We start from the raw sequence: 25,892 nt of genomic DNA, 5'->3' as shown, positions 1-25,892 counted from the left end.
GTTCTAGTTGCTTGCTTAGTTTCTTTTTGTTTTTGTTTTAGGTGTGGTTATTAATAATTGTGATTTTGCTGTCATTATACTGTACATTTTTTATCTTCTTTTTCTTAGATAAGTGGCTTTATCTAAGCCACTTATTATTTCATATAATAAGGGCTTGGTGATGATGATAAACTCCTTTTTTTTGTTTGTTTTGTTTTGTTTTTTTTAATATATTTTATTGATTATGCTATTACATTTGTCCCATTTCCCCCCTTCTCTCCCCTCCACAGTGTACCCCCGTCCCACCCACATTTCCCCCTTTAGTTCATGTCCATGTGTCATACTTATGAGTTCTTTAGTTTCTACATTTCCCGTACTATTCTTGCCCTCCCCCTATCTATTTTCAACCTACATTCTATGCTACTTATTCTCTATACCTTTTCCCCCTCTCTCCTCCTCCCACCCCCCTGCTGCTAACCCTCCATGTGCCCTCCATTTCTGTGGTTCTGTTCCTGTTCTAATTGTTTACTTAGTTTCTTTTGGTTTTGCTTTAGGTGTGGTTGTTAATATTTGTGAGTTTGCTGTCCTTTTACTATACATGTCTTTTCTTTATCTTCTTTTCTTAGATAAGTCCCTTTAGCATTTCATAAAATAAGGGCTTGGTGATGATGAACTCCTTTAACTTGACCTTATCTGAGAAGCACTTTATCTGCCCTTCCATTCTAAATGAGAGCTTTGCTGGATAGAGCAATCTGGGATGTAGGTCCTTGTCTTTCATGACTTGGAATATTTCTTTCCAGCCCCTTCTTGCCTGTAAGGTCTCTTTGGAGAAATCAGCTGACAGTCTGATGGGAACTCCTTTGTAGGTTACTGTCCCCTTACCTCTTGCTGCTTCTAGGATTCTCTCCTTCATTTTTACCTTGGCTAATGTAATGATGATGTGCCTTGGTGTGTTTCTTCTTGGGTCCAACTTCTTTGGGGCTCTCTGAGCTTCTTGGATTTCTTGGAAGGCTGTTCCCTTTGCCAGATTGGGGAAGTTCTCCTTTATTATTTGTTCAAATACGTGCTCAATCTGTTGCTTTTCCCCTTCTGATTCTGGTACCCCTATTATTCGGATTTTGGAACGTTTAAAGGTGTCTTGGATGCTCTTCATCTTTTCCTCAATTTTTTGAATTCTTATTTCATCATGCTTTCCTGCTTGGTTGATTCTATCTTCCTTCTGGTCCACTGTATTGTTTTGAGACTCATATTCCTTCCTTTCACTATTGGCTCTCCTCCGCGTGTCTTCCTGCATCTGTTTTATGGTAATCTGCATTCTTTCATCTAAATTTCGTCCAAAATCAACCAGTTCCATGAGCTTTCTGATCACCAGTGTTTTGAACTGCGCATCTGATAGATTGGCTAATTCTTGGTCGCTCAAAAAGATGAGTCCTGGGGGACTGATCTGCTCTGTTGAAAACATATTTTTTTTTTCCCCTGTCTCTCCTTTTTTTTTTTTTTTTCCGGTCTGGTTGCTCTTGTTACAGTGGGGGGCAGAGCCTTAGGTGATCACCGGGGCTGGGCACCCCAGTCGCTAGATTGTGACGTTATATGTGGGGGCGGGGCGGGAGCAGGGCGGGAGAAAACAATGGCGGTAGTTCCGTTCCCCTGGACTCAGACCCTTGTCTGGGCTTCTGGGCCGTGAGTTCTGCCCTGGTCCACAATCGCTACCCCTCTGGGTCTGCCAGCCGCAGCTTGCGTACTCAGGGATCACCGCTGCCTTCTTGCGCCCCCGGATGGCTTTTGTGCCGATTTCGCGCCAAACCTTCCCCCAACCTCCGCGCACCGCCCACCCGAGCCAGCCCCGCGCCCGCCTGGCTCGTCTTCTCCTACCAGTCCGGATGAACGCGTCTACTTCAACTTCTTGGCTGCCCCACTTCCATTCAGATAAATCCTCTGCCGGATCTGGGTGTTATTCTGATAGTAAATTATTGTTGTAAATTATTGGTTTTCTAATCTTGGTTGTATGAAGAGATACGGTGCGTCCACCTATTCCTCCATCTTGCCGGAAGTCCTGATAAACTCCTTTAACTTGACCTTATCTGAGAAGCACTTTATCTGTCCTTCCATTCTAAATGAAAGCTTTGCTGGATAGGGTAATCTTGGATGTAGGTCCTTGACTTTCATGACTTCAAATACTTCTTTCCAGCCCCTTCTTGCCTGCAAGGTTTCTTTTGAGAAATCAGTTGATAGTCTTATGGGAACTCCTTTGTAGCTAACTGTCTCCTTTTCTCCTGTTGCTGTTTATCCACACACAAATGTGGGACTGCCCAGTCCTCCAGCCGCTACCTTGCTGTGCGTACTTTCCACCCTTGCTTCCCATCTTCACCCCTCCTACCAGTCTGAATGAATATTTCTTCTTTAACTCCTTGGGTGTTGGACTTGCACACAGTTTGATTTCCTAGCAATTCTGGTTATTTTTTGTTTTTAAACTTGTTGTTGTCCTTCTTTTGGTTATGCAGGGAGGCAAAGTGCCTCTACCTGTGCCTCCATCTTGGCTGGAAGTTCATCAAAGATATTCTTGACAAGGATTCTGGGAAGCTGAAAGTCCATGAGAGAATAGGCAAAGTCATCCCTGTCCTGCAAGCCAAAACAAGGACTAATGTTTCAACATTTCCACAATCACATCTAGAATAGAAGCAAATTTATGTCAGGAGTGTCTTTACTCATATAAAAGACTCAGTGGACTCTAACCAAGGTGCCTTGGTGGAATTGTGTTCCTTGATGGATCAAGTTCATCATATGCATAACCATTTGCATCCTTCGTACCTCACCACTCAAAACAATGCCTGGGCCCTGGCTGGTGTAGCTCAGTGGATTAAGTGTGGGCCTGTGAACCAAAGGGTCTCCAGTTCAATCCCCAGTCAGGGCACATGCCTGGGTTGAGGGCCAGGTCCCCAGTAGGAGGCACTTGAGAGGCAACCACATGCTGATGTTTCTCTCCCTCTCTTTCTCCTTCCCTTCCCCTCTCTCTAAAAATAAATATATAAAAATTTGAAAAAAAACAAAGCAAAACTATGCCTGGTTCTGCCAGAAACCTATGGAAAGATAGTGACTTAGTGGGTTAACAGGAATAAATGAAGCCACCAATAATGGTTCCAGAGTCAAAGATATCCAGGACAGCATTTGTCTCATTTCATCATCAACAGTGAGCATCCCTGTCCAGGGGTCCTGTTCAGAGCATTTATCTCATCTAAAATTTTGAATTTTATTTTTCACAAGATTTTGTATTTAAAGAACTTGTCACTTTTTTGAAATTGCTCATTGCTGACTTGAATGTTTGTATAAAGTCTTTTGTGTGTGTTTAAGCAGTGTTAAGTTGATACAGTTTTTACTTTTTTCTTTGAATTGAAGGTAGCCACCTCCTGAAAGTCAACATTAAGCCAAAACACCCAGATTCAAGCAAAACACCCACCTTTGTGCAGAAATGAAGTCTACAAGTGCCTAATGAAATCATCTTTTAATCTGAGGAAGAGATTATTTATCAGGCTGTAAGCCAGTGTTAATTATTACTCATGACTTATAAGTGGACATAAGTCACTTTTAATAATCCCTCTTTTTAATTTGAATTTGTAAATAACTGTCAAAATCTTAAAGTTGGTAATCCAAGATATTTGAAGTAGGATGGGACAGGGCAAAAATCATGTTGAAATGACAAATAAAAATTATAAATCTGCCCTGGCTGGGGTGCCTCAGTAGATTCAGTACTAGCCTGTGAACCAAAAGGTCACTGGTTCGATTCCTGGTCAGAGCAGGAGTCTGGGTTGTGGGCCAGGTACCCAGTAGGGGGCATGTGAGAGACAACCATTTGATGTCTCTCTCACACACTGACGTTTGTCTTCTCTTTCTCCCTCCCTCCTCCTGTCTCTAAAAAAATTAATATCTTTTTTAAAGACTTTATTTATTTATTTTTAGAGAGGGAAGGGAGGGAGAAAGAGAGAGAGAGAGAAAAACATCAAGTGTGGCTGCTGGGGGCCGTGGCCTATAACCCAGGATTGTGCCCTGACTGGGAATCGAACCTGCGATACTTTGGTTCACAGCCCGAGTTCAATCCACTGAGTTATGCCAGCCAGGGCTAAAAATTAATATCTTTTCTTAAAAAAGATTCCATTAAAGAACATAAACCTCTTCTTTTTGTACCTACTATCTGCCTTTATTTTTTGGCTTTTACTTCATTCTTCATCAAATTTACTTTGCACAATAGTGTTCGTGAATCTTTTATATCTCAACTTTGACAGAAGACTGCTGACTAACCCATGTTGATTTGTGGTCTTGTAACTGTCTTCTCTGCCTTTCTTCAAGGATTTTCCTTTTTTCTCAGTGGCCACTGTGCTCTCTAGAGTTCTCCCAGCATATTCCTGTTAGACATAGATATGCCTCTTAAAAAGGCTCCCTACTCTCTGACTGAGGAGCTGCTCATATAGGGCCTGGATTCCAGAACCAGCCAGAAAGCCAGTGCTGTTGACATGTCAGTGGATCTTCAGTTTTCATGTGCTGAGCCCCAACTTTAAGTATGAGGTCATGTGTTAATGGGCCTCCCATCCTCGGGGAGAATCTTTGGAGGGTCACTCTTTCATCTCCATTGTCACTCAACAAAAGGTGCCTTTAGACCCAGATGTTATCATCTACTCCTTATGTAAAAACCTCTGAAATGCACATGATGTTTGGTGAGATGTTACATATTCCCATAAAGGGTTGGATTAGAGATTTTAAAAGTGATTTCCAGAGGAGGCCCATACTGAAAAGCTGGGGCTGAGGGGACAGGATTAGAAGGAGAAAAGGATGCCTATCTCCACAGAAACTCTCCACAGTCTTTCCCCAATGAATTTCACAATTCTGCTAAAGTGGGTCTAATATAGTTGTGATTAAGCCTGTGCATAAAAGCATTACCTGATCTTAGGGTGTGGTGTTCTAACCCAAGTTGACAGACTTTGTGCAACCATCTTAATGGATGTCCTGAGGAGTTTTGCTATTCTTTCTTTACAGACTGCTGTAGACATCCTTTGGGAGATTTTGCAGTCCAGCATTCATGCTATTGTCATTCACCCCCTGAAAAGGTTTAATATAGTTGCTGAAGCGCAGCCTGTGTGTGATACTGGGCTAGCTGCCTCTGCCTGGTTTTGCTGTTTCATCAGCCCCATCTTTGTGTGTGAATAACCCATCTTAAACATCATTCCCCTGCGTTAGAAACTGACAGGAAAAACTTGGTCATTCAAGCCACCAATACATTTAGATGAATGCCCCTAAGTATTTACTGTTTTTATCCAGTTAAGGAGTCTCTATTCCTTGGACATTTGTTTTAATTCTGAGACCAAAATGCAAAAGAAAAAAGTTCTGTTCAAAGGGTCAAATCTACTTTTCAGTTGTCACTTAGTACACTAGTCAGTTCTCCAGCTTTCCCTAACTTAGCTTGACAGAGTGAGACAAGCAAATGTCTACCATTACTGGACAGGGGCCAGGCCCTGAGCAGGTCTGCCTAGGGCCAGCCAGTGTGTGGGTTCTTGACTTCGTGTAGGAAAGATTTCACAACACAAGTCCAGGTGACTCTAAGGGTATGTTTATTAAAGCTGGGGACAGTAAAACAAGGAGGGCTTAGCATAGAGGAACAGCAGAACTTAGGCTGGGCTTGCCTTAGCTACCTGGGAAGTCAGAGAAAAGGGGACTTTGGGGTAGGTTCAAGGAATTAACTTGGGATAAGCTCCCAGCTGCCCATTGCCTTAGAGTTTAGGAGAACATGTGTCTATGAAGAAAGAAGTGGAGGAAGAAGAAGAGAATGGTGTGGGCTGCTCCACGAGGGAGAGCATGCCTGCAAGCTGAGCTGGGTTCTTTGTCTAAGGCTTTATCTCTCTCTTGCAGGTGGGTACCTTAAGGAGATCTCAGGGGGTGGTTTCAGTAGAATATTCATTAGTTCTCCATGTGTGCCCTTTCAGAGTCATGGTCTCCACTGATTGGCCAGTGACAGGGCAGGGGGTCTTTCCTCATTGCGGTTGGTTTTTGGTTTTGGCATCGCTCCACTGGTTCTGCTGCTTTTTCTGGGCCTGGCGCTGAAAACCAACTGAGGCCTTGATGTTATCTCCAGGGAGGAAAGGCCAGGTGAGATCCTTGCTTTTGCAGTGTTGCCCCCTGCCAGGCACTTGGGGCCTTCTGCCCTGGTGACAATCTGCACCTGGCTGTGAATTGCTCAGCCATTTTGTCCAGCTGTCTGTCTCAGTTTCCCTGTTCCACTTGCCAAGGAATTTTCCTAGTTACTTAACTATCCTGTCTCACCTTTGGAACCACAGCATAGCTAAAATTAGTTGTGGCTGGAATAACTAGCATTGCAGATGTCTAGTTCCCCATGGATAACCCAGGAGTGAAGAGACAGCATTTTGCTTAGGCAAAAAATTAGGACTCATGTTCCTGCTTTCATGGCACAAAAGGACATAAGTCTGAATGTGTAATGGGAGCACTGCCTTGGCCAAATCAAATGAGTGGTGGGTTAGCTATAATATGTGACAATCACATATCCTCTTTGCTCAAATAATTCTTTTCTTTCCGAGCTTTAACAGCTTAATTAAATCCGTTGGACTGGAGGAGGAGAGAACTGTTCTCTAGCAGTTAACATGATATTCTTTAAGGAGAAAAAAAAGCACCCCCCCCCCAAATAAAACCTTATTATCAGGCATGTTCACCTTAAATTAAACATGGTAGTGGGTAAAATCTGGAGTTTTAATGTTTTTTAAAAGGCATCTCTCATATTTGGTATTGGCCTCTAAGTCTAGTATTTTGGATGGAATTCTTGCTGTATTTTATGTTATGTGCGTTTAACTGCCTTCCCAGCTTTCTTCATTCATGATGACATTCTTACCACAGGAGTATTGATAAAGCAGAATAAAAATGGGCTGTTTATATTGTTTACTTTTAAGTAAAGAGCCTGAAATAACCTGTCATTTTGCATCTTATGCAAGCCCTGCTTTACTTGAGTTGTTGTCAGGATCAATTCTGAAATAAGATTTGAGTCTTCTCTTTATCATGTTCTTTCTTTCCTTCTTGTAGCCATTGTGTTAATATCATTAAAAAGAAGTTATGAGACACACAAAAAATGACAACAGCCAACACAACAGTAGCCTTCTGGTGTAAATGAATCAAACTTACACCTATTTTTTTGTCAGATTGGCAAAAAATATTTTTTGGTATGGCAAAGAATTTTAGTAATTAGTTTTTGTGTGCCATGAAATGAAAGGAGTGAGATTCACTGCTCTTCACTTGTTAAAACTCTGTCCTCACATATGTTAAATTACACACACACAAATTTACTGGAACTGTAGTAAGCTTAAACTGAATTGCAAACTGTCAACTCCATTTTAAAGACAGTTCAATTTTAAGAACATTTGTGAGTTTTTCTGCATACAAACTCTTTGTTTCTTTGAATCAAATGATGAGAGCCACATATCCTAAAGTTTTCCTTTGGCTTTGGGCTGCCGGGAATTTCAGAGCTATATACAGGCCTAGTTTCCTAATTCTTCAGTACATCTCTTTCTTTCCATGTTTATATTTCTCTACATCTGCACTATTCAGTATGGTAGCCTTTAGTCACATGTGGCTACTGAACCACTTCACAAGTAGTTCGTCTAAATTGGGATGTACTACAAGTGTAAAATATTTCAATTTTTAATATTGATAATATGTTGGGTGATATTTTGCATATATTGGGTTAATAAATGTGATTAAATTTAACTTTCCCTGTAGCTTTTCATCTTCTTTTTATGGCAACTAGAAATTTTAAATTATGTATGCAAAAAATTATATATGTGGCTTGCGTTTGTGATGTTCATTATATTTCTGTTGGGCAGTTATTTCCTACAAATTAACCTGTTTTGAGTGTGTTGTTGTAAACTACCTCAAATCCCTTTGGGAAGCAGGTAAATAGTGAATGCAAAGGAGGCGATGGCAGTGGATAAAGTGAGAGGGGAAGTTGACCACATCCTTGTCCTTGTCATTCCATTTGTCTTGTTTGTTGTCACATATAAAACCTTCCATAAAAGTCTGTTTTCAGCTCTTCTACCCAGGTGAGCAGTGGTCTCCTGGCTCTGCCCAGCCTCTTAAAACTGTTCTCAGCTTTACTGATCTGATAAGGCAACGATCTGATAAGGCAATTCACACCACATTGCAAACATTGTAAATGGCTGATAACATTGTGTTCACCCCTCTCGAGGGGTATTTCCATTTTAACAGGGAACTATTCCTGAACCCAAAGGAATGAATCCCTGATGGTGGAGTTTGGTCGTCAGTGACGGTGAGTGAGAGTAAGGTAGATTCTGCTTTTATGTGTCTGTTTACATACATATGACTGCATCCAGGATGTGGCTGAAAGTAGGGTCTTAGGAGGAAAGGTATGGGGCTGGCACAAGCTGAACAGAGAAAGTAGCAAATTCCCAGCAGACACCAGGCTGCTGTTAGGCTGTCAGACACCAGATCCAGTGCATGCTCTCAGGGGTTTGTTCAGCAATAGAATAGCCCAGTTGATGTCACCAGAGGGTAGATACCAAGACAGTCTCCATGGTAACTACTGTGGAGTAGCAGAAAGGGCCTCAGAATAGGATTCAGGAGACTATGATTGCAGTCCACAACTGACACATGCTGGCTTAATTTTGGGCAAGTGCGTTCACCCTGGGGTGTCAGTTTCTTATCTGGGAAGTAGAAAGGGTGTTATAACTATCAATGAGCTCTAAGGGATGTGAAGGTGCTCAGAGAAGTAGGAAGTGCCCTACAAATGCAAAGATCACCATTAGTATCTTAAAATAGAAATGTAGCCAGGCAAGCTGGGAGTAGTGGAGGGTAGGGAGGAGGGGTGGAGGCAGTGGGGAAACCTGAGGGCCCATGCCCCTTGTACCTGGAACACCAGTCCTTCTCTGTCCTTCCAGGCTGAACCCCGGACTCCCAGGGCCAGTGCTTACACCTGACAAATGATGGCCTGAGCTATGAGCAGACAGGACTACATGAACATTTCAGAAGTGCAAGAACCTCCTCTTGACTACTCCTTCCGAAGCATCCACGTGCTTCAAGGTCAGCCCACAGAGCACAGCACTCCACTCACCAAGGTGGCAGTCTGGGTGTGGTCCTAGGGAGAAACCAGTCTTCTATTTAAAAGCCTGAAGAGATTCTTCCCATATGCTTGCAGATTTTTTGGTTGTATTTTTCCAGGAAGATTAGAGAAAAGGGAGGTAGGAGTGGTGGTGTATGGCCTTTTAGAAAACTTGCAGAGTCCTGGCTAGGTTGCTCAGTTGGTTGTAGAGTCATCCCATTCACCAAAAGCTTGTGAGTTCAATTCTTGGTCAGGGCACATACCTAGGTTGCAGGTTTGATCTTTGGTCGGGACGTGTGTGGGAGACAACTGATCGATGGTCCTCTCACATTGTTTCTCTCCCACCCTGCCTCCTCCCTCTCTAAAAATCAATAAAGATATCCTTGGGTGAGAATTAAAAATATTAGCAGAAAACCTGAAAGGAACCAGGGGACTCTCAGGGTATTGATCATCTTCAAAAGACAAGCTACAGCAAGAAAGTCAGGTGAAAGAAAGCTGGAAAGCCAGTCTGTTGGCCAGTAGTTTTATACTGTTTTTATGTGGAGACAGGAAAAAGCTACTTGAAGGAAAACAGCCCACAGCAGTCGTAGTCCACACGCAGAATCCTGTCTCCTTAGTTTGGGGACACAAACCCATTCTGATCACTGGTAAAACATGAGGGGTCTTGTTATTAACAAAACTGGCATGTTTCCAGTTGAAATATTTGTTGACATTTTATATTAATTCCAGTCATATCCAAGATTATTCCATCATCATCCATGCTTATTGCAGATTCCAGCACTACCCATACTAATTCCCATTTTATCATTAGATGTCATTGTAAATGGGCAGCTACCACCTCACAGGAGAGGACACACCAGGACTCTTGGCAATACCATTATTTTTAAGATTTTATTTTATTTCTTTCCAGAAAGAGTGGAAGGGATGGAGAAAGGAAAGAAACATCAATCACTTGTCTTGAATGACCTAGCCCACAACCCAGGGATGTGACCTAACTGGGAATCAAACCGGTGACCTTTCAGTTTGCAGGCTGGCACTCAATCCACTGAGCCACATCAGCCAGGGTGCAATATCATATTATTTTTTAAATTGTATTTCATTGATTATGCCATTACAGTTGTCCTGATTATACCCCTTTATTCCTTCCACCCAGCACCCCTCATCTCTCAGGCAATCCCTACACATTGGTTCATGTCCATGGGTCACGTGTACATTCTTTGGCTACTCCATTCCCTATACTGTACTTTACAACCCCACAACTATCCTGTAACTATTTGTGTGTCTTAATCCCCTCACCCCTTCACTCATTCCCCCACACTCCCCACCCATCTGGCAACCATCAAAACACTCTGTATGCCTGGCTGGCGTAGCTCAGTGGATTGAGCACAGGCTGCGAACCAAAGCATTGCAGGTTTGACTCCCAGTCAGGGCACATGCCTGGGTTGCAGGCCAGGTCCCCAGTGGGAGCCACATGGGAGGCAACCAAACATTGATGTTTCTCTCTCTCTCTCTCTCCCTCCCTCCCTTCCCCTCTCTAAAAAAATAAATAAATAAATCTTAAAAAAAAAAAGAGTAAAAGCAAAGATGCTCACATATCTTCTACTTAAAAAAAAAACACTCTGTATGCATGCTTCCATCTGTTATTTGCTTAGTTTGTTTTTTAGATTCAATTGTTGATATGTATTTATTGCCATTTTATTATTCATAGTTTTGATCTTTTTCTTTTTCCTTTTTTTTTTTAAGATTTTATTCATTTATTTTTAGAGAGGGAAGGGAGAGAGAGAGAGAGAAAGAGAGAGAGAGAGAAACATCAATGTGTGGTTGCTGGGGGTTATGGCCTGCAACCCAGGAATGTACCCTGGCTGGGAATCGAACCTGGGACACTTTGGTTCCCAGCCCACGCTCAGTCCACTGAGCTACACCAGCCAGGGCTTGATCTCCTTTTTCTTAAATAAGTCCCTTTAATATTTCAAATAATAATGGCTTGGTGATGATGAACTCCTTTAGTTTTTTTCTTGTCTGGGGAGCTCTTTATCTGCCTTTCAATTCTCAATCATAGCTTTGCTGGGTAGAGCAATCTTGGCTGTAGGTCCCCACTTTCCATGACTTTGAACATTTCTTGCCAATCCCTTCTAGCCTGTGAACTTTCTTTTGAGAAATCAGCTGAACATCCTTATGGGAATCCCCCTGTAGGTAACTAACTTCTTTTCTCTTACTGCTTTTAAGATTCTCACTTTATCTTTAACCTGTGGCATTTTCATTATGATGTGTTTTGGAGTGTGTCTCTTTGCATCCATTGTGTTTGGGACTCTCTGTGCTTCCTAGACTTGCATGTCTATTTCCTTCACCAAACTAGGAAGTTTTCTGTCATTATTTTTTCAAATAGATTTCCAATTTCTTGTTCTTTCTCTTCTCCTTCTTGCACCCCTATGATGCAAATGTTGGACCTCTTGAAGTTGTCCCAGAGGCTGGTTATACTACCCTAATTTTGGGGGGATTCTTTTTTCTTGTTGTTCTGATTGGTTGTTTTTGTCTTCCTTATGTTCCAAATCATTGATTGGATTCTTGGTTTCATCCATTCTACTGTTGTTTCCCTGTAAGTAGTTCTTTATTTAAATTAGTGTATACTTTGTTTCAGACTGGATCTTTTTTATGCTGCTGAGGTCTTTACTAAGTTCCTTGATCATCCTTATAACCAGTGTTTTGACCTGTGCACCTGACAGATTGCTTATCTCCATTTTGTTTAGTTCTTTTTCTGGAGTTTTGATCTTTCATTTGGGCCATGTGTCTTTGTCTCCTCATTTTGGCAGCCTCCCTGTGTTTGTTTCTATGTATTAGGCAGAACTGCTTTGACTCCGTGTCTTGGTAGTGTGGCCTAATGTAGTAGGTGTCCTGTATGGTCCAGTGGCACAGCCTTCCTTATCAACCAAGCTGGGTACTTGAGGTGCACCCTTTGTGTTGGCTTAGTACACCCTCTCTTGTAGTTGAGACTTGGTTGCTGTTGGCAGATCAATGAAGGGATGTACCCAGGCCAGTCATCTGCAAGGATTGGCTGTGACCACTTACCACCAACCTCCACCCTCTGTGGACGATCAGGTGTGCACAGGCAGGGACATGGTCTGTAGCTATCCACTTGGTGCACTGACCCTGGGGTCTCCCGGGTGGTACAGGCGAAGGTCAGCCCCTACCTGTGTTTTGCCTGGAGCCACCCTGCCTGAGCTATAAAGCAATCTGAGATGGCTGCTACTTGTGCTGGGGTTGGAGATTCCCAGGGGAAGTTAAGTCGAGTCTACTCTGGCTGCTGCTAGTGCCAGGCCTGGGGCTCACTGAGGCCAGCTGTTGTTTGTGAAAATTTAGGAAGTTGTGTAGTATGAGCCAAGACCAACCATTCATCTGGAAAAGCACCTTGGGTAGGACCATAAGTTAGGTGGGATGGAGTCTCTGGGGATCTCCCAGGCAGGTCAAATAGTGTTAGCCAGGTTCATGGAGTCTCAGATATGTCACCAGAGGGTTTAGAAAAGGGACAATGGCCTCTGCTTACCTTGATGCCAGACACTTTAGTTTCTCCCTGTATACCACTGGTGCCTTCCAGGCTGCTAACCTGGTACTGGAGCTCAGAGGGAGTGAGTCTGAGTGGGTGAGTCTGTGTGTGGATTCCTTAGGAGGAACTGCTTGGGTCTCCAGAAGTTTCTCCCACTGACTCAGTCCCCGCTGGTTTTTGCAGCCAGAAGTTGTAGAAACTTATCTTCATGGCACTAGAACCATGGGCTGAGGGGCTTGGTGTGAGGCCAGGACTCCTTGCTCTAGAGATACCTTTCCCAAATTTTTATGCACCACTCATGGGTATGGGACCAGCCTATTCCATGTCTGTGCTGCTGTTACCAGTCTGGTTTCTTTAATTCCATAGTCAGACTTCCATCAACTTGATTTATGATTGTTCTAAGAGATGATTGTTCTATATTTCAGTTGTAATTTTGATGTGTTTGTGTGAAGAGGCGAGCCGTGTCTGCCTGCACCACCATCTTGACTGGAAGGCAATATCGTATTCTTAAGGAAATGTGCTTCTTCCTAGGGAAGTTCTGCTGTTCCTGGCTTTTGTTATCTGGTTTCGCAAATGCTTCAGTATATCCGCCCTCACAGAACACAAGCTGGCATCAACATATCCTATAACCATTAATTAGCTTTGGTCTTCTCTTTTAGGCAATTGTTTACCACCTTTAAGTTCACGAAAGACAGTTATCCAGGTGAACAGTTATCCAGGTTACTGGATACTACTTGGATTTAGTGTACTGTGTGTGTCAGCATAGTCATAATAGTAACTCATACATGTGTTCTTTAGTGAGCACACACCCACCTACCATGATCTTTATTGTACATGGTATCACTTCTGATTGATGGAGTCATGTTTCACAAGGGCTTTAGCTGCAATAATGGCTACATACAATATAGCTTAGGTTACAGAGGAGGAAGGGAAGTGTGGTTCCTACCTACCCTGGGAATTCCCAGTTCTGATCAGGGAGCTGTAGTTCACCTTCTATGGAGTTCTCAGAATGAGAGTCAAGCTACTGTAATCAAGGGTAACTCTACAGCACAAAACATAATCAGTACAGATGCCCTGTCTTTCAATCAACAGGAATTGTTTTGAAGCACCTTTTTTTTTAAAGCACATATATCTGTGTGTGTGTGCATGCCAGGCACAGTGTTTTGTTGAGTGCTGGGAGGGGAGAAAGGCACACCTAAGCCCCAAAAGGCCAGTCCCCTCAGCGTCCCCAGAGCTTATGGAATACTTGCTTCACAGTGGAGTTGGAGGACAGAGTAGAGTTTGGGGGTACTTCATACACTATTTGCTAATTAATAAATGATAGAACCTGAAATGGTAATGACTTTAGAAGGCATACAATTGGTACTCACTCCAACCCACAGTCCTCTAGCTTCTGCCTGAAAACCTGGAGTTAAGGTAGGTCCTTACTACATACACCTACCTATCCCTTCCATAATGGGGTGAGGAATGACACAAAGATGTTCTTCGTAACTCCTGACCTGTGGGGACACATGGAAAAAGTTGCACTGGAGCCCTTCAGAAATATGAAGACAGAATCAGGTCTTTCCCAAGTCTTCCTGTAGCTAGACAACAACCTCCAGTTCTCTGAGTGTTGGTAGCTGTGGTCCCATTTCCAGACCTGCCTTTGCCTTATCCGAACAGTGCATCTTCGACAGATCCTCAGTGCCCTGGGAGAGTTTGAAGGGAGCAGCAGCCTGTAGCAGCCTGGACACCTGCTCTCCCCTTGGTGACAGCAACTTTGAGTTTTAGACAATGCCATCAGTGGCTCTCTCTGAACTTGGTGGCATTCCCCAAGCTGCTGCCTTGTCACACTGGATGCTAGTCTATATGTGGGCTTATTTTGACCTTAGCTCTTATGCATCTTTGTCATTTCATTACAGAGTTTGCAGTCAGGAGATATGAGGTTGGGAGGCAGGATTAGGAGTTTCTTTACTAGCTGGGGTGCTCCAGTAACATTATGCCACCTCCCCCAACCTCAGGCTCCAATTGGGGGTTCTGCTCACTCTAAGAGAGCCATCTGGTGGATAATGCCAGACATGCAGCTGAGGAGGAAAGGAAATTAACATTGGCTGGGGGTAAGAGAGGAAGTGTGTCCACTAGGAGCTAAGGGAGGGTGAACATGAACTGCCCAGATACAAATACTAAATATTTCCTTCCCCAGAGGCAGCTTTAGACAAGTAACCAAAGGCACAGGGGCAGTAGGAAAAATAGTCATCTCAGCCAGAGCTGGTGTCCGATTCTGGCCCTGCCACTGTGAGCCTGGCAAAGCCCATCCTCTCTCTGGACCTCATTTAACAGCGGCAGCAACAAAACAGGGAGGGGGCAGGCTATCCATACAGCCGGGTTCTAACATCATTCTATTCCCTATTCTCACCTGAACTTTCTGAGGGTGTTGTTTACACTACCTACCTATATTTTCTTACCTTCCACTCACTCTTGAACTTACTCCAATCTAGCTTCTACCCCCAGGCCATTTCACTGAAATAGCCCTCATCTCTATAAAACTGACTCCTATAAACTATGGACTCTAAGCATCTTTAAAACTATCCTCTCCTGGTTCTCCCTGCCCTTCCCTGATTATTCAGTAATTTCTTTAATGGATATCCCTTCCTCCCTGTGCCTCCTACCTACTTTTACTGTCCTTGAGGACTCTCATCTGTTTCTCTAACATGTTCACTCTCTGTGCTAATTATTCTAAAGTCTCTCAGACTTTCATACCCAACTGCCTACTTGGCTTCTCCACATTTTTGTACTATAGGAACCGCAGACACGCCAAGGCCAATCAAACTCATCACCTACCCTGCCATGTTTCTCCTTTTCTTAATTCCATTTCAGACCAGACATGGCATCTGCCCAGTCGACCAAACAAGAAACTGGGAAATACTCTGGAATATTCTATCCTTACATCTAGTCAACCATCAAGACATGCTAATTGTCCTTCATCTTTTGCGTGGGTGATTGATAGAGCCAAACTGGTCTTCCAGTCCCACCTACCCCCTAAAATCCAGACTCCATACTAAAGCTTCAGAATGATCTTTAAAAAAAAAAAAAAAAGATTAGAGTATCTCCTTTGCTCTAAAGTCTCCAAATCTCCAGTGGTTTCCCATCACCTATGACACAGTCCAAGATGCTTGGCCTGGCATTCAAGGTTCCTTGATTCTTTTCCTCCTTGCCCCCTTGTGCAGCACATCCACGTGCACCCATGCTGTTCCATACCTTCATGCCTTTGCTCAGGCCCCTCTCACTCTTTCCACCCTTCTAATCACTGAGACCCAATTAGGCTTCACCTTCCCTGGAAATTTCCGTGAGCTCCAGACTGGGTTAGGCACCTCTCTCTCTCTCTCTATTTAAAAAGATTATATTTACTTTTAGAGAGGGGGAAGTGAGAAAGGGAAACATCAATGTGTGGTTGCCTCTTGTGTGCTCCTAACTGGGGACCTGGATGCAACCCAGGTATATGCCCTGACTGGGAATCGAACCGGCAACCCCCTGGTTCACAGGCCAGCACTCACAGCGCCCCTCTTCTGAGCTTCTGTAACTTAAAAAGCATTTATCACATTACATTGCCATTTTGTTTCCATCTTGCCCAAATGAGCTCCTCCAGGACACAAACATCTGTTTCGTCCCTGCCCTATTACTCATACAGAGCCGGGCAGTCTCTCATTTTGTTCCTCACTGTATGCCCAGTGTCTGGCCTATAGTAGTTGTTCAATATCAGCGGGAGAGAGCACATCAGTGTGTTACACTCAAGTGAATTCTATAGGCTCTACCAGTGGATAATTCTAGATTTTGTGATATCATCTTGGCTCAAGCTCAACAACTCAAGTTTTCAGTTTCCTCATCTATAAAATAGGAATGGTTTTTGTTCCCTATACAGGGGTGGTACACAGAGGACCCAATGGTACAATAGACATGAGAGGAGCATGTGACCAAATCAAGTATGGGATAGGATGTGTCTGGCCCTTAGTCCAAGCTTACTGGCTCCTGGGGCCTGAGATGGGAGTCTTGAGCTGACAGTGGGTAGAGCTGCACTAGACTCAAGCACTGGGCTATGGCCCTACCAGACCCTCTTGCTGGCTGGGGCTGCTTATGGTCTCAGCTCTGTCCCTTCCCACCCCATGGAGCCAGAAAGGCAAAGGTGATATACCCAGGTATCCCTTTGTTCCCACAGATCTGATAAGCGAGGAGCCAAGGACAGGGCTGCGACCACTAAGGCACTCAAAGTCGGGGAAGTCACTGACCCAGTCCCTGTGGCTGAACAACAATGTCCTCAACGAGCTGAAAGACTTCAACCAAGTGATTTCACAGCTGCTGGAGAACCCAGGGAACCTGGCTTGGATTGACCTGTCTTTCAATGACCTGTCTTCCATTGACCCTGTGAGCTGCCAGCCCTGGGAATCTTGTCAGGGTGGGTCAGAATCTACCCCATCCGGCCCCCAGCCTCTCTGCCTCCCACATTTCATCGAGGAAGCTGTGAGGGAGCATGAACTGTGTGTAAAGCACATAGCTACTGGCTCAGATGTAGGCTCAAACCCTAGATTTGCCCCTTACAATTTTGGACAACTTTCCTAACCTCTCCAAAGCCTCAGATTCCCTGTCTGAAAAATGGGGATAATATGCCAACATCATAAAGGTTTTGTGAGAATTAAATGAAAATGTATGAAAAACAACTGGCACATAGGAGGCTGAAGTAAAACCACAGCTCTCGTTATAGGGCACCCACTGTATCTTGTAGTAAGTTCTTCTGTGAAAGAGGTAGGTAGTGCAAGTACAGCCCTTATTTTTCATGAACTCAGACTCAAGTTTTAAGAAATTAATAGGGGGGTAGAGAAGTATAAGGGGACTAAATGGTAATGGAAAAAACATAATAAAGACTATATATATATATATATATATATATATATATAGTCTTTATATATATATTAAAGGAAATAAAGTGATTAGGTTTGAAAAAAGAAATAAAACTGCCCCGACTGGTGTGCCTCTGTGGTCTGGGCGTCATCCTGCAAAGCAAAAGGTCACTGGTTCCATTCTTGGTCAGGGTACACGCCTGAGTTGCAAGTTCAGTCCCTGGCTGGGGTGTGTGAGAGGCAATTGATTGTTTCTCCCTTGCACTGATGTTTCTCTCTCTCCCTTCCTGTCTCTCTTAAAATAAATAAAATCTTAAAGAAAAGAAAAGAAAAAGAAAGAAAACAGCTCCCTTTTTGACCAGGATCTGTTAGGGGAAAAGGAACTAGACCAAGACTAGGAAGCTGTTCCCCGGGTGTTGTGATCTAAATTTCACTTCTACTTAAAGTTTTATTATTTTTAGAGAAAGAGGAAGGGAGGGAGAAAGAGCGAAACATCGATGTGCAAGAGATGTATCATAGATGTATTAAACAGTTGTCTCTCACATGCTCCCAAATGGGGACCTGGCCTACAGCCCAGCCATGTGCCTTAACTAGGGATCTAACCAGCGACCTTTCAGTTCACAGGCTGGTGCTCAATCTACTGAGCCACACCAGCCAGGGCTCACCTTTATTTTAAAAGCTTCTCTTAATACCTAGCATGATGCTCTGTATCCCTGTCCTTCATTGTGACAGAATCTTAGATCACCAAAGGTCTTCAGTGAAAGGGCAGCTAAGGCTCAGGAAGAGGCAGGAGAGCCCAATCACCTGGCAAGTCAGAGACAGTGCTAGGACCCAGGCCCATACCTTCCTGCCCCCAGACCAGAGCTCTGTGTCAGTGATATGCCCCTGTACCCCTTCAAAGATAAATGAAAGTAGGTTGGAGCCATCCAGTGTGGCTGGGAATGGGGGGTGGTGGTGGGTGAGAGTGGAGGGCCAGTCGTTCCCCAAACTCTTCTCTGCCAAGTCAGTCCTGAGCACAGCTCTAGAGCCCTGTCCAGCCTGGCTCCGGTTCCTTTCCCCAATAGGTCCTGACAACTTTCTTCAATCTGAGTGTCCTCTACCTCCATGGCAACAGCATCCAGCGCCTAGGAGAGGTGAATAAGCTGGCCATCCTCCCTCGGCTCCGGAGCCTGACACTCCATGGAAACCCCATAGAGGAAGAGAAGGGGTATAGGTAGGTGCCCTGCCCTGGAGCTGGGCTTACCCAAGGGAAAGGCGGGGAGAGAAAAAAACCCAGTACCACCTTCTGCCATGCTTGAGTCGGGGAAGGAAGTACAGACTTTTAATAATTTCTTGCTGTCAGGATAAACTCAGCCCCCTCTCCCCCAAACTATACTCAAGTCCCTCCATTCCTGCAGTCAGGGGACACAGCAGCAGCTGGTGGTAGGGAAATGGGGTGCTGGTGGGGGGGGGCTGGCCCCCAGCCAGAGTCTTCCCCACAGGCAGTATGTGCTGTGCACCCTGCCCCGTATCACCACGCTCGACTTCAGTGGGGTCACCAAAGCAGACCGCACCACCGCTGAAGTGTGGAAACGCATGAATATCAAGCACAAGAAAACCCAGATCAAGCGTACCATGCTCTGAGGATGGCAGGACGGCAGCCATCCTGAAGGTTGAGGATGGCCAGTTTGGCTTGACAATAAAGAATTTGACCTGTTCAGCAGATCAGAAGTTGCTTGTACCACATAAAAATGCCCCCCAACTCAGACCACTGCCAGAAGCTCTGGTCTCGTTCTACTGAAACATGGGCAGCGGAGGGAAAGGCCTGTTGGCCTGAGAGACAAGAGACCTGGGCTCACTGCATAGTCCTGGGAAAATTTACCTCAGCTCTGGGCTTTTTACTCCTCTGCTCAGATACCCAGGGATTATGAACTGCCTCACAGAGATGCCTCAGAGGTGTCTGTGTTAGGAGGCCAAGAAGACAGGCTGTGATTGCTGAACCTCCCATTTCAATCAGACCCGAGCAGTTCCTCTCTCATGTTTCATATGTTGGAATTCTGCTTGAGATTTCATTTGATAAAAAGAATCTTCTGCTCGAAAACATTGGTTTGCTGACCCCCTATCAGGTACTTCTGGTCTGTCTGCACCACCACCACCAATCCCTTCCCCAGCTTTTTAGTAATTTCACTGAGGCTGAGGCAGGGTCCTCCTCAACAATGACAGCTGCCTCAGTGTTCCCATCACTGGAGAAAGGACAAGCAGTCTTATCCAATTTGAGGTTAGCCGAGGCCGAGTCTCAGCTAAGACCTGGGAACCCTGAACCCTTATCTCCTGGACTTCTCTTAGTGTCCCTAGAAGAAGCCCCCCTCCCCCTCATCCATCTCACTGCTCACAGACTTGAGTAGCCAGAAGCAAGCAGTAGGGTGGTAGGCAGGACAGAAGGGCTGAAATCAGCACACAGATGAATAACGTCCTTTATCAAGGGAAACAAACCAAAATAAACAAAACAAAAACAACAAAAAAACCCCAAACCCCCGAACTGTAAAAACCCAGGGTGTTAGAAATACAAACTTAACTCATTCAAATTCAAACTTGTCCAGACGCTGGTCACCAACCCTGGTGAGGTGCCTGTGAGCACCAATCCAGGGACAGGGGCACAGGAGTGAGGCCAAGGAAAGGGGCCCCCACAGGCCCTCTAGTGATCACCCTCAGTGTCACCTCCACCCCCTCCCAGTGACAGCGAAGACCCACCAGGCCCTGTCCTTTTGTTCCCCACCCCATCCCTGACCAGGGCTTTTGAAGGCCAGTCCCAAATGGTTCTACCCTCCCTTGCTCCATCCTCACTTGCCAAGGCTTCTAGCCTCACTCTCCTCCTCCTCCACAATCTTCTCTGTGATTAGTAGCAGGTTAGGGTACTGTATAAGCCGCAGCAAGGCTGGGGGCCAGGGGAGGCAGGGTGGAGACGAGACAGGGTGAAGAGGAGAAGAACAGCCATCCAAGGATCCCTGTCTTCACGGGATCCCAAACTGTACAACCAGCTCCTCTCTTGCATCCACACGGATCTGAGAAAGTGCACTGTAGGCATAAGCAGCTATCCTGGAGACCTGAGACAGAGGGACCGGGGAGGAGAGGAATAGAGAGACAGGTGAGATCCAGAAACCGGTGGAGAAGGATCAGATGGCCAGAGAGGGGGGAATGAAGGGGGTCAGGAGGCCAAAGAGAAAAGCAGGGATGGATGGGAAAGACAGAAGGAAAAGAACAAAGCGGGGGAGGGAGAACAAAGGTTGACAGGAAGAGAGAGGGGGGAGATAAAACGTAAAGAGGAAGGTGGGAGTGAGCAGGGTTCACAAGCTACCAGGCTAACTCCACTTCCCACCTCCTGTGAGGCAGAGAGGGTAAACCCTCTGCCACGGCTTGGGCAGTGTGGGTGGGCACGAGTGGGGCGAGGGGTGGCTCACCTGCTGCAAGTCGGAGAAGGGGATGGGCTCGCTGGCCAGAACTTGGTGGGGCTGGCTGGTGAGAGATGGCAGTGGCGGCAGCTTCTTCCAATGGGTCAGGCTGCTGCTCAGCACAGCCAAGCGGTTGCTGGCCGAGAGGGACGGTGGGGTGGGCAGTGAGGCCACAGTCTGCCCTGCCCTGCCCGGCTCAGCCCACATAATCCTCCCTCAGACCAGAGAAGCAGGATGATGGAGCCTCAGCTCCCCATATATTCACTTTAGGCCCACCTCCCTTGGCACCCCACCCTTCTGAGTGTCACCAGACAAATGGGGCTGACATGAATAGCTACTGAGGCACCTGAGATCTGTGGTCAGTCCGGGCTGTACCCAAATGAAGAAGCTGGACTGGGGCCCAGGGGCCAAAGCTAGATCAGGGATAGAGGGGAGGGGAGGAGCCCAAGTAGCCTGAGGGCCCCAAGCTGGCCAGGTGCTCACCTATACTGCCTTGCCCGGTCCATGTACTCATGCTGCTCCATGCCCTGGGAGTCTGCAGCAGACACGTCGATGATGTTGCTTTGGGGAGAAGAGGCAGAGGACATGACAGGTACATCCAAAAGGGACAAACAGAACTCACTGCCAGGTGAAAACTCCAGGGTTATCTGACACCAGTGTCCCTACCTGCCTACTAGAGCAGGGCTGGGCCCAGAAGCATCTCTCCCATTGACCCTATCCCTTCCCCCATGTCCTGGGTTGGCTCCCTCTACCCCTCCCCAGATGGAGCTCTGCCCCAGGCCTGGTTCTGTGATGCTCACCTGGCTGTCTTGGCAAGAATGGAGGAGAGCAGGGCCTGCTCATCTGTGCGAGCAGAAGGCAGGCTGTAGTTGTTGGACTCGGCTCCATTGACAACTTTGGTGGGGGGACTGCTAGGGTCCAGCAGCAGCTTCCGCTCCTCTCGGTCCTGGGAGGGACCGACAGTGAGAGGTGAGCCCCAGGGCCCCTAGTCCAACCTGCCTTCCCTGGGCTCTCCTCTCAGCCCAACTCTGACCTTTCAACACCAGAAATACTTTGATTAGGAGTACCCCAGTGCCCAAACCATATGTGAGGTAAGACTTAGTTCCTGCTTGCCCTTGGGAGCTCAGCTCAGCTGCAGGTCCAAGATGAATTAAAGTGGAACCAAGCAGTTGCAAATGTCCTGAAAAATGGACAGAAGCACAAAGCAGGTACTCAGAAACAGTCCTGGAGCTTCAGAAAATAGTCCAGCAACTTATGGAGACAGAATAGTGGAGGCCAGATGCCAGAAGAGGTAGAAAATAACAAAAGAGTGGGGCCTAGAGGAGAAACTGATGCAAGCCAGCAGCCAGAGAAAGGCCCTCGTGATTCCCCAAACCAGGCCCTCCCAAGCAAGCTGGTCTGTTTCCGGGACAGAGAGGCCCTGTGAGGCCAGACAAGGCACTAGGCCCAAAGAGAAAGCAAGCCCAACCTCTTAATGCCCATTCCTCGTATTATTTCAGGGCAGGAGTCTCAGCCCCAGGCTCTGGGTCACACAGTCCAAGTGTGCTTCCTTCTGGAGGGCAGGTCCCTTCTCCTCTCGCAGGTGTTCACCCTCCTGTCCTCTGATGCTCTCTTTGTATGGGACTCCCAGAACCAGACTCGGTGCACCTGGTACACCCTGACTTGAACTGAACAACAGAGCTGTTTCCTCCCTTGCCCAGTCACTACAACCTCTATCAGTGCCATTGTTAATATCAGCAGCCCTGTTCCTACCGGCCTACAATGATGTCACAGCAGCCAGAACTGACCTAGAGCCAAAGTCTCCCTGGTCCTATATAATTCTGTGTGTATTTCTCCTTGTCCTGGTTTAGTCCCTTGTTCTAATCTTCCTGGATACAACCCTGCCTTGAGCCCATAAGCTGCAAATCCCTGGTGGCTTTGTGTCAGCTACAAATTGAATGAGCAGACCTGTGGGTACCTATTCAAGCCATAAAGATCGAGGGTACCCAGGACAAAGTCAAGGACAAGAGGCCCATTTTGACTAATGGTGACTCACCAACACGTAAGTGCCAGACCACTAGACCTCTCAGTGCTCAGTATCTTAGTTCCTACCCCTGACTTTCTCACTGCAGGCTCCCGGCTTCCCTGCCCACAACTCCAACCACTCTCCTTGCAGAAGGCCACTTCCTCCTGCCCTGCCTGCCCCACCCTAGGCAGGCCCCGTCTTGTCACATGACTCTTTCTGCTCAACCCTAGGTGGCCCAAGTGTCCGCAGTTCCCAGCAACACAAGCAGAAGTTGTGGGTTTCTGTCCATCACCTCCCAAATCCTAGACACCCCACCTCCCTAAATCACAGGTGAAGTATTAAAGGGCTAGAAAGACACAAATCTTGCCAAAAATTAAACTATCTCTAAGGAAAGCTGGCTCCATAATGAAACCTGAGCTTGCTTCCACTGTGTGCACCTTTCCCCAGCCCCACTTCAGACAGATCTCCTGCAGGACTGGGCAGTCTCTCCCCATCAGGGATTCTTCAAGAACAAGCCTGTGTTCCTGAGATCTGGCCACCGGGGGCCACACTGCTCCCTTAAGAGTTGACAAATACTGTCACCTCACTCACAAAGGGCAAATGGAGCATAGGAGAGGCTTTTTACACTGACATTTGTCCCTGAGTCAGTGTCAACCCAGGAGTCAAGAGTTTCACCGTATACCCTAGCATGGATACATACGTGGCCTGCCCATGACTAGTCGGTGATCTGGCCCATGGGCACAGCTAGAAGAGACAGACTGACCCAACAGCTACACCATATGGCTTGGCATCAAGTACCTTGGCTATGGCACTTCTTAGTTTTGTAACTTTTGCTAAGACACTTAGGCTCTTGGAACTTTTTCCTTGCTTTTGTTTATTTATTTTAAAAGATTCTTATTTATTGATTTTAGAGAGGAAGGGAAGGAGATAGGTGAAAGAACCATCCATTTGTTGTTTCACTTATTTATGCATTCATTGGTTGACTCCTATATGTGCCCTGACCAGGGATGAGCCCACAACTTTGGTGTGTTTGGACAAGGATCTAACCAACTGAGCTACCCAGCCAGGGTGCTCCTGCCTTCAAACAGACATAACTGGTACCCTATGATAGATGTTTGGCAAGAGTCAAGTGAGATAACTGTAAAAGGGCTTTGAAAACTCTTAATATGTTGTGCATTTCTTTTTATTACTACAATAAAGGGGCAGTGATGAGAGGGGCCTGCCCAAGAGCTCACAAAGGGTTGTTTTGATAGTGAAGGGTTCCAGCTTATAGACCAGGTAAGTAGACTTTTGTCACATGAGGCTTCAAGTCACTTAGCACTGACCAAATATAGTCTTTGGGGTTTAGAAACAGATATGAGAGCCCATCAGGGGCAAGGAAGAGACTGAGGAGGGTAACAAGCCCAGCTCTTCCAGCTATAGAAGCTGGGATCCTTTCTCTAAGGCAGGCATTAACCTTTCTTGACCCATTGCCAGCAAGAGTCCATATTATGCTTTAAGGGATTACTTCCTGTGGCCACAGCTTTCCCAGTAGGCAGAGACACTGTCTCTTTAACAGGATGGGGTGAAGTGAACAGTGTTGGCTATGAGGCATGCTTAACATAAGACAGAGGAAGTATGTGTTCATTGTGTTCAGCCCCTCAAGCCTCTCATACAAATGACATTTTCCCAAGCCTCAGTCCTTAACCCATGTATGTGTTCATGTGAGTCACTGGGGAAAAACCTACTCCCAAGTTCCATTGATAAAATCCATTTCTGTGACTATCTACCCCACCTGACTGTAGGCTACTTGCTGAAAACTTTCTACTGTCTCTGTGTCTAGTGTGTATTGAAATGTGGAACCCAAGCACAGAGGCAGTCAAAAAGGTGAGTGGCCAACAGTTTAAGACTTCATCGTTGGAAAGGCTCCCCCCTCCTCAAAGGAGGTCATGTGGGAAGGGTCAAAATTAAAGTGTGCCACGAAGTGAGAATTCACCAAGAGGGAGAGGGAGAATTTAAAACTGTACAGCTTTCCCAAGTCTAATTCTTCTTGTAAAAGGATTTGATCTACAGCCAAATTCCCAGGGCAAGAACCCCTCTAGCTAGAGGAACCCTCAATCCCAGACAGGAACTGTGCTGGACCAGGCCAAACTCAGCTCCCCATTCTACACCCCCCACCCAATCCAGCCGAAGCTAAATCCAATTTGTTACTTCCCAAATAAGTTCCCACATGTGCCATTGTCCTCACTGAGTCTATTAAATCCTTCACTAACTCAAATGCTACCAACTTCCAGAGGCCCTCGGACCCCAGACCAGCAGTGAGCTTCCTTCTCCAATCCCAGGGTCTGAGAGAATACACAGACTCCTGATTCATCTCAGCACAAACTAACTCTGAGCCTCAGCTTTCCCACCTCTACAGTGGATTCACAAAGCTCGCTAATACAAGCACAGAGAGGTGGGAAACGAGTGTTTCCCAAGGACCTAAGCTAAGAATCCTTGAAGCTGTAAGTCTGAAGGTAAGGGGAGGTGAAAGGAATGGGAGAAAGTGAGATACAAGGCTGCCTGCACACGACAATGCGGGGACTGTGCAGAAAGAATTGGGGCTTTAACAGGAGTAGACTAGCCCGGCGTCTCCTATGTAATATGTCCCCTCCAGGCCTCCGTACTCAGTGAGCCCCGCCGTCTGACACCCCTTCTTCTGCAGGTTTTTTCCTGGGCCCCACGCCCCAGGGTCTCAGCCCTCATTCCCGAGCCCCGCCCGCCACGGCCGCACCTGGTCCGAGTCCTCGTTCTCGCTGCTATAGCAGCACCCCATGGCCGGGGTCGGGCCGGGCGCTCAGGCCTCGCGGAGGAGGGACGGCGTCCGTCAGGAGCCCTTCCGGTCACATGACCCGTGGCTGAAATCAGCAAGCAACCACCCACCCCCACGACTAAACCTTCCCTCGGCCGCTTCGCGGCCGCTGCGCTGCCTAAACCTCGGCTTCCG

The 25,892-nt window shown here is 46.1% G+C and overlaps 2 protein-coding genes across 7 annotated transcripts in view; one reads left to right on the top strand and one right to left on the bottom strand.

The window, feature by feature from the left end:
• The window catches only part of LOC114498646 (leucine-rich repeat-containing protein 51), a 26,925-nt gene extending 7,732 nt beyond the window's left edge, over positions 1-19,193 (top strand). Inside the window, exons 2-6 of one of the 6 annotated variants that reach the window (XM_036028867.1) lie at positions 8,213-8,291; positions 8,919-9,063; positions 16,816-17,021; positions 18,559-18,707; positions 18,976-19,193. In XM_036028867.1, coding sequence (XP_035884760.1) covers positions 8,979-9,063; positions 16,816-17,021; positions 18,559-18,707; positions 18,976-19,117 — 582 coding nt within the window. In that variant the 5' untranslated portion in view covers positions 8,213-8,291; positions 8,919-8,978 and the 3' untranslated portion in view covers positions 19,118-19,193. Of the gene's footprint in view, positions 1-8,197; positions 8,292-8,918; positions 9,064-16,815; positions 17,022-18,558; positions 18,708-18,975 lie in introns of those variants that run through there. The other 5 variants (XM_036028869.1, XM_036028868.1, XM_036028871.1 and 2 more) reach the window with 5 other exon arrangements.
• On the bottom strand, positions 13,741-25,892 carry LAMTOR1 (late endosomal/lysosomal adaptor, MAPK and MTOR activator 1). Its single transcript, XM_028514711.2, has 5 exons — positions 25,680-25,892; positions 21,723-21,868; positions 21,406-21,483; positions 20,932-21,058; positions 13,741-20,577 (listed from the first exon to the last, which is right to left on the bottom strand). Exons 1-5 carry the CDS (start codon positions 25,719-25,721, stop codon positions 20,485-20,487), a joined length of 486 nt encoding a protein of 161 aa, XP_028370512.1. The 5' UTR covers positions 25,722-25,892; the 3' UTR covers positions 13,741-20,484.

This window comes from Phyllostomus discolor, chromosome 6 (assembly GCF_004126475.2).
Source record: "Phyllostomus discolor isolate MPI-MPIP mPhyDis1 chromosome 6, mPhyDis1.pri.v3, whole genome shotgun sequence".
Lineage (NCBI taxonomy): Eukaryota > Metazoa > Chordata > Mammalia > Chiroptera > Phyllostomidae > Phyllostomus > Phyllostomus discolor.
This window is presented reverse-complemented; position numbering and strand designations above follow the sequence as displayed.

Excerpts from the sequence above, each read along its gene's own strand:
- LAMTOR1 (XM_028514711.2), bottom strand. The coding sequence starts at position 25,721 with ATGGGGTGCTGCTATAGCAGCGAGAACGAGGACTCGGACCAG. Across the intron at positions 21,484-21,722 it reads ATTCTTGCCAAGACAGCCAG|CAACATCATCGACGTGTCTG; the intron begins GTGAGCATCACA and ends TTCTCCCCAAAG. Across the intron at positions 20,578-20,931 it reads CCTTCTCCGACTTGCAGCAG|GTCTCCAGGATAGCTGCTTA; the intron begins GTGAGCCACCCC and ends CCTCTGTCTCAG.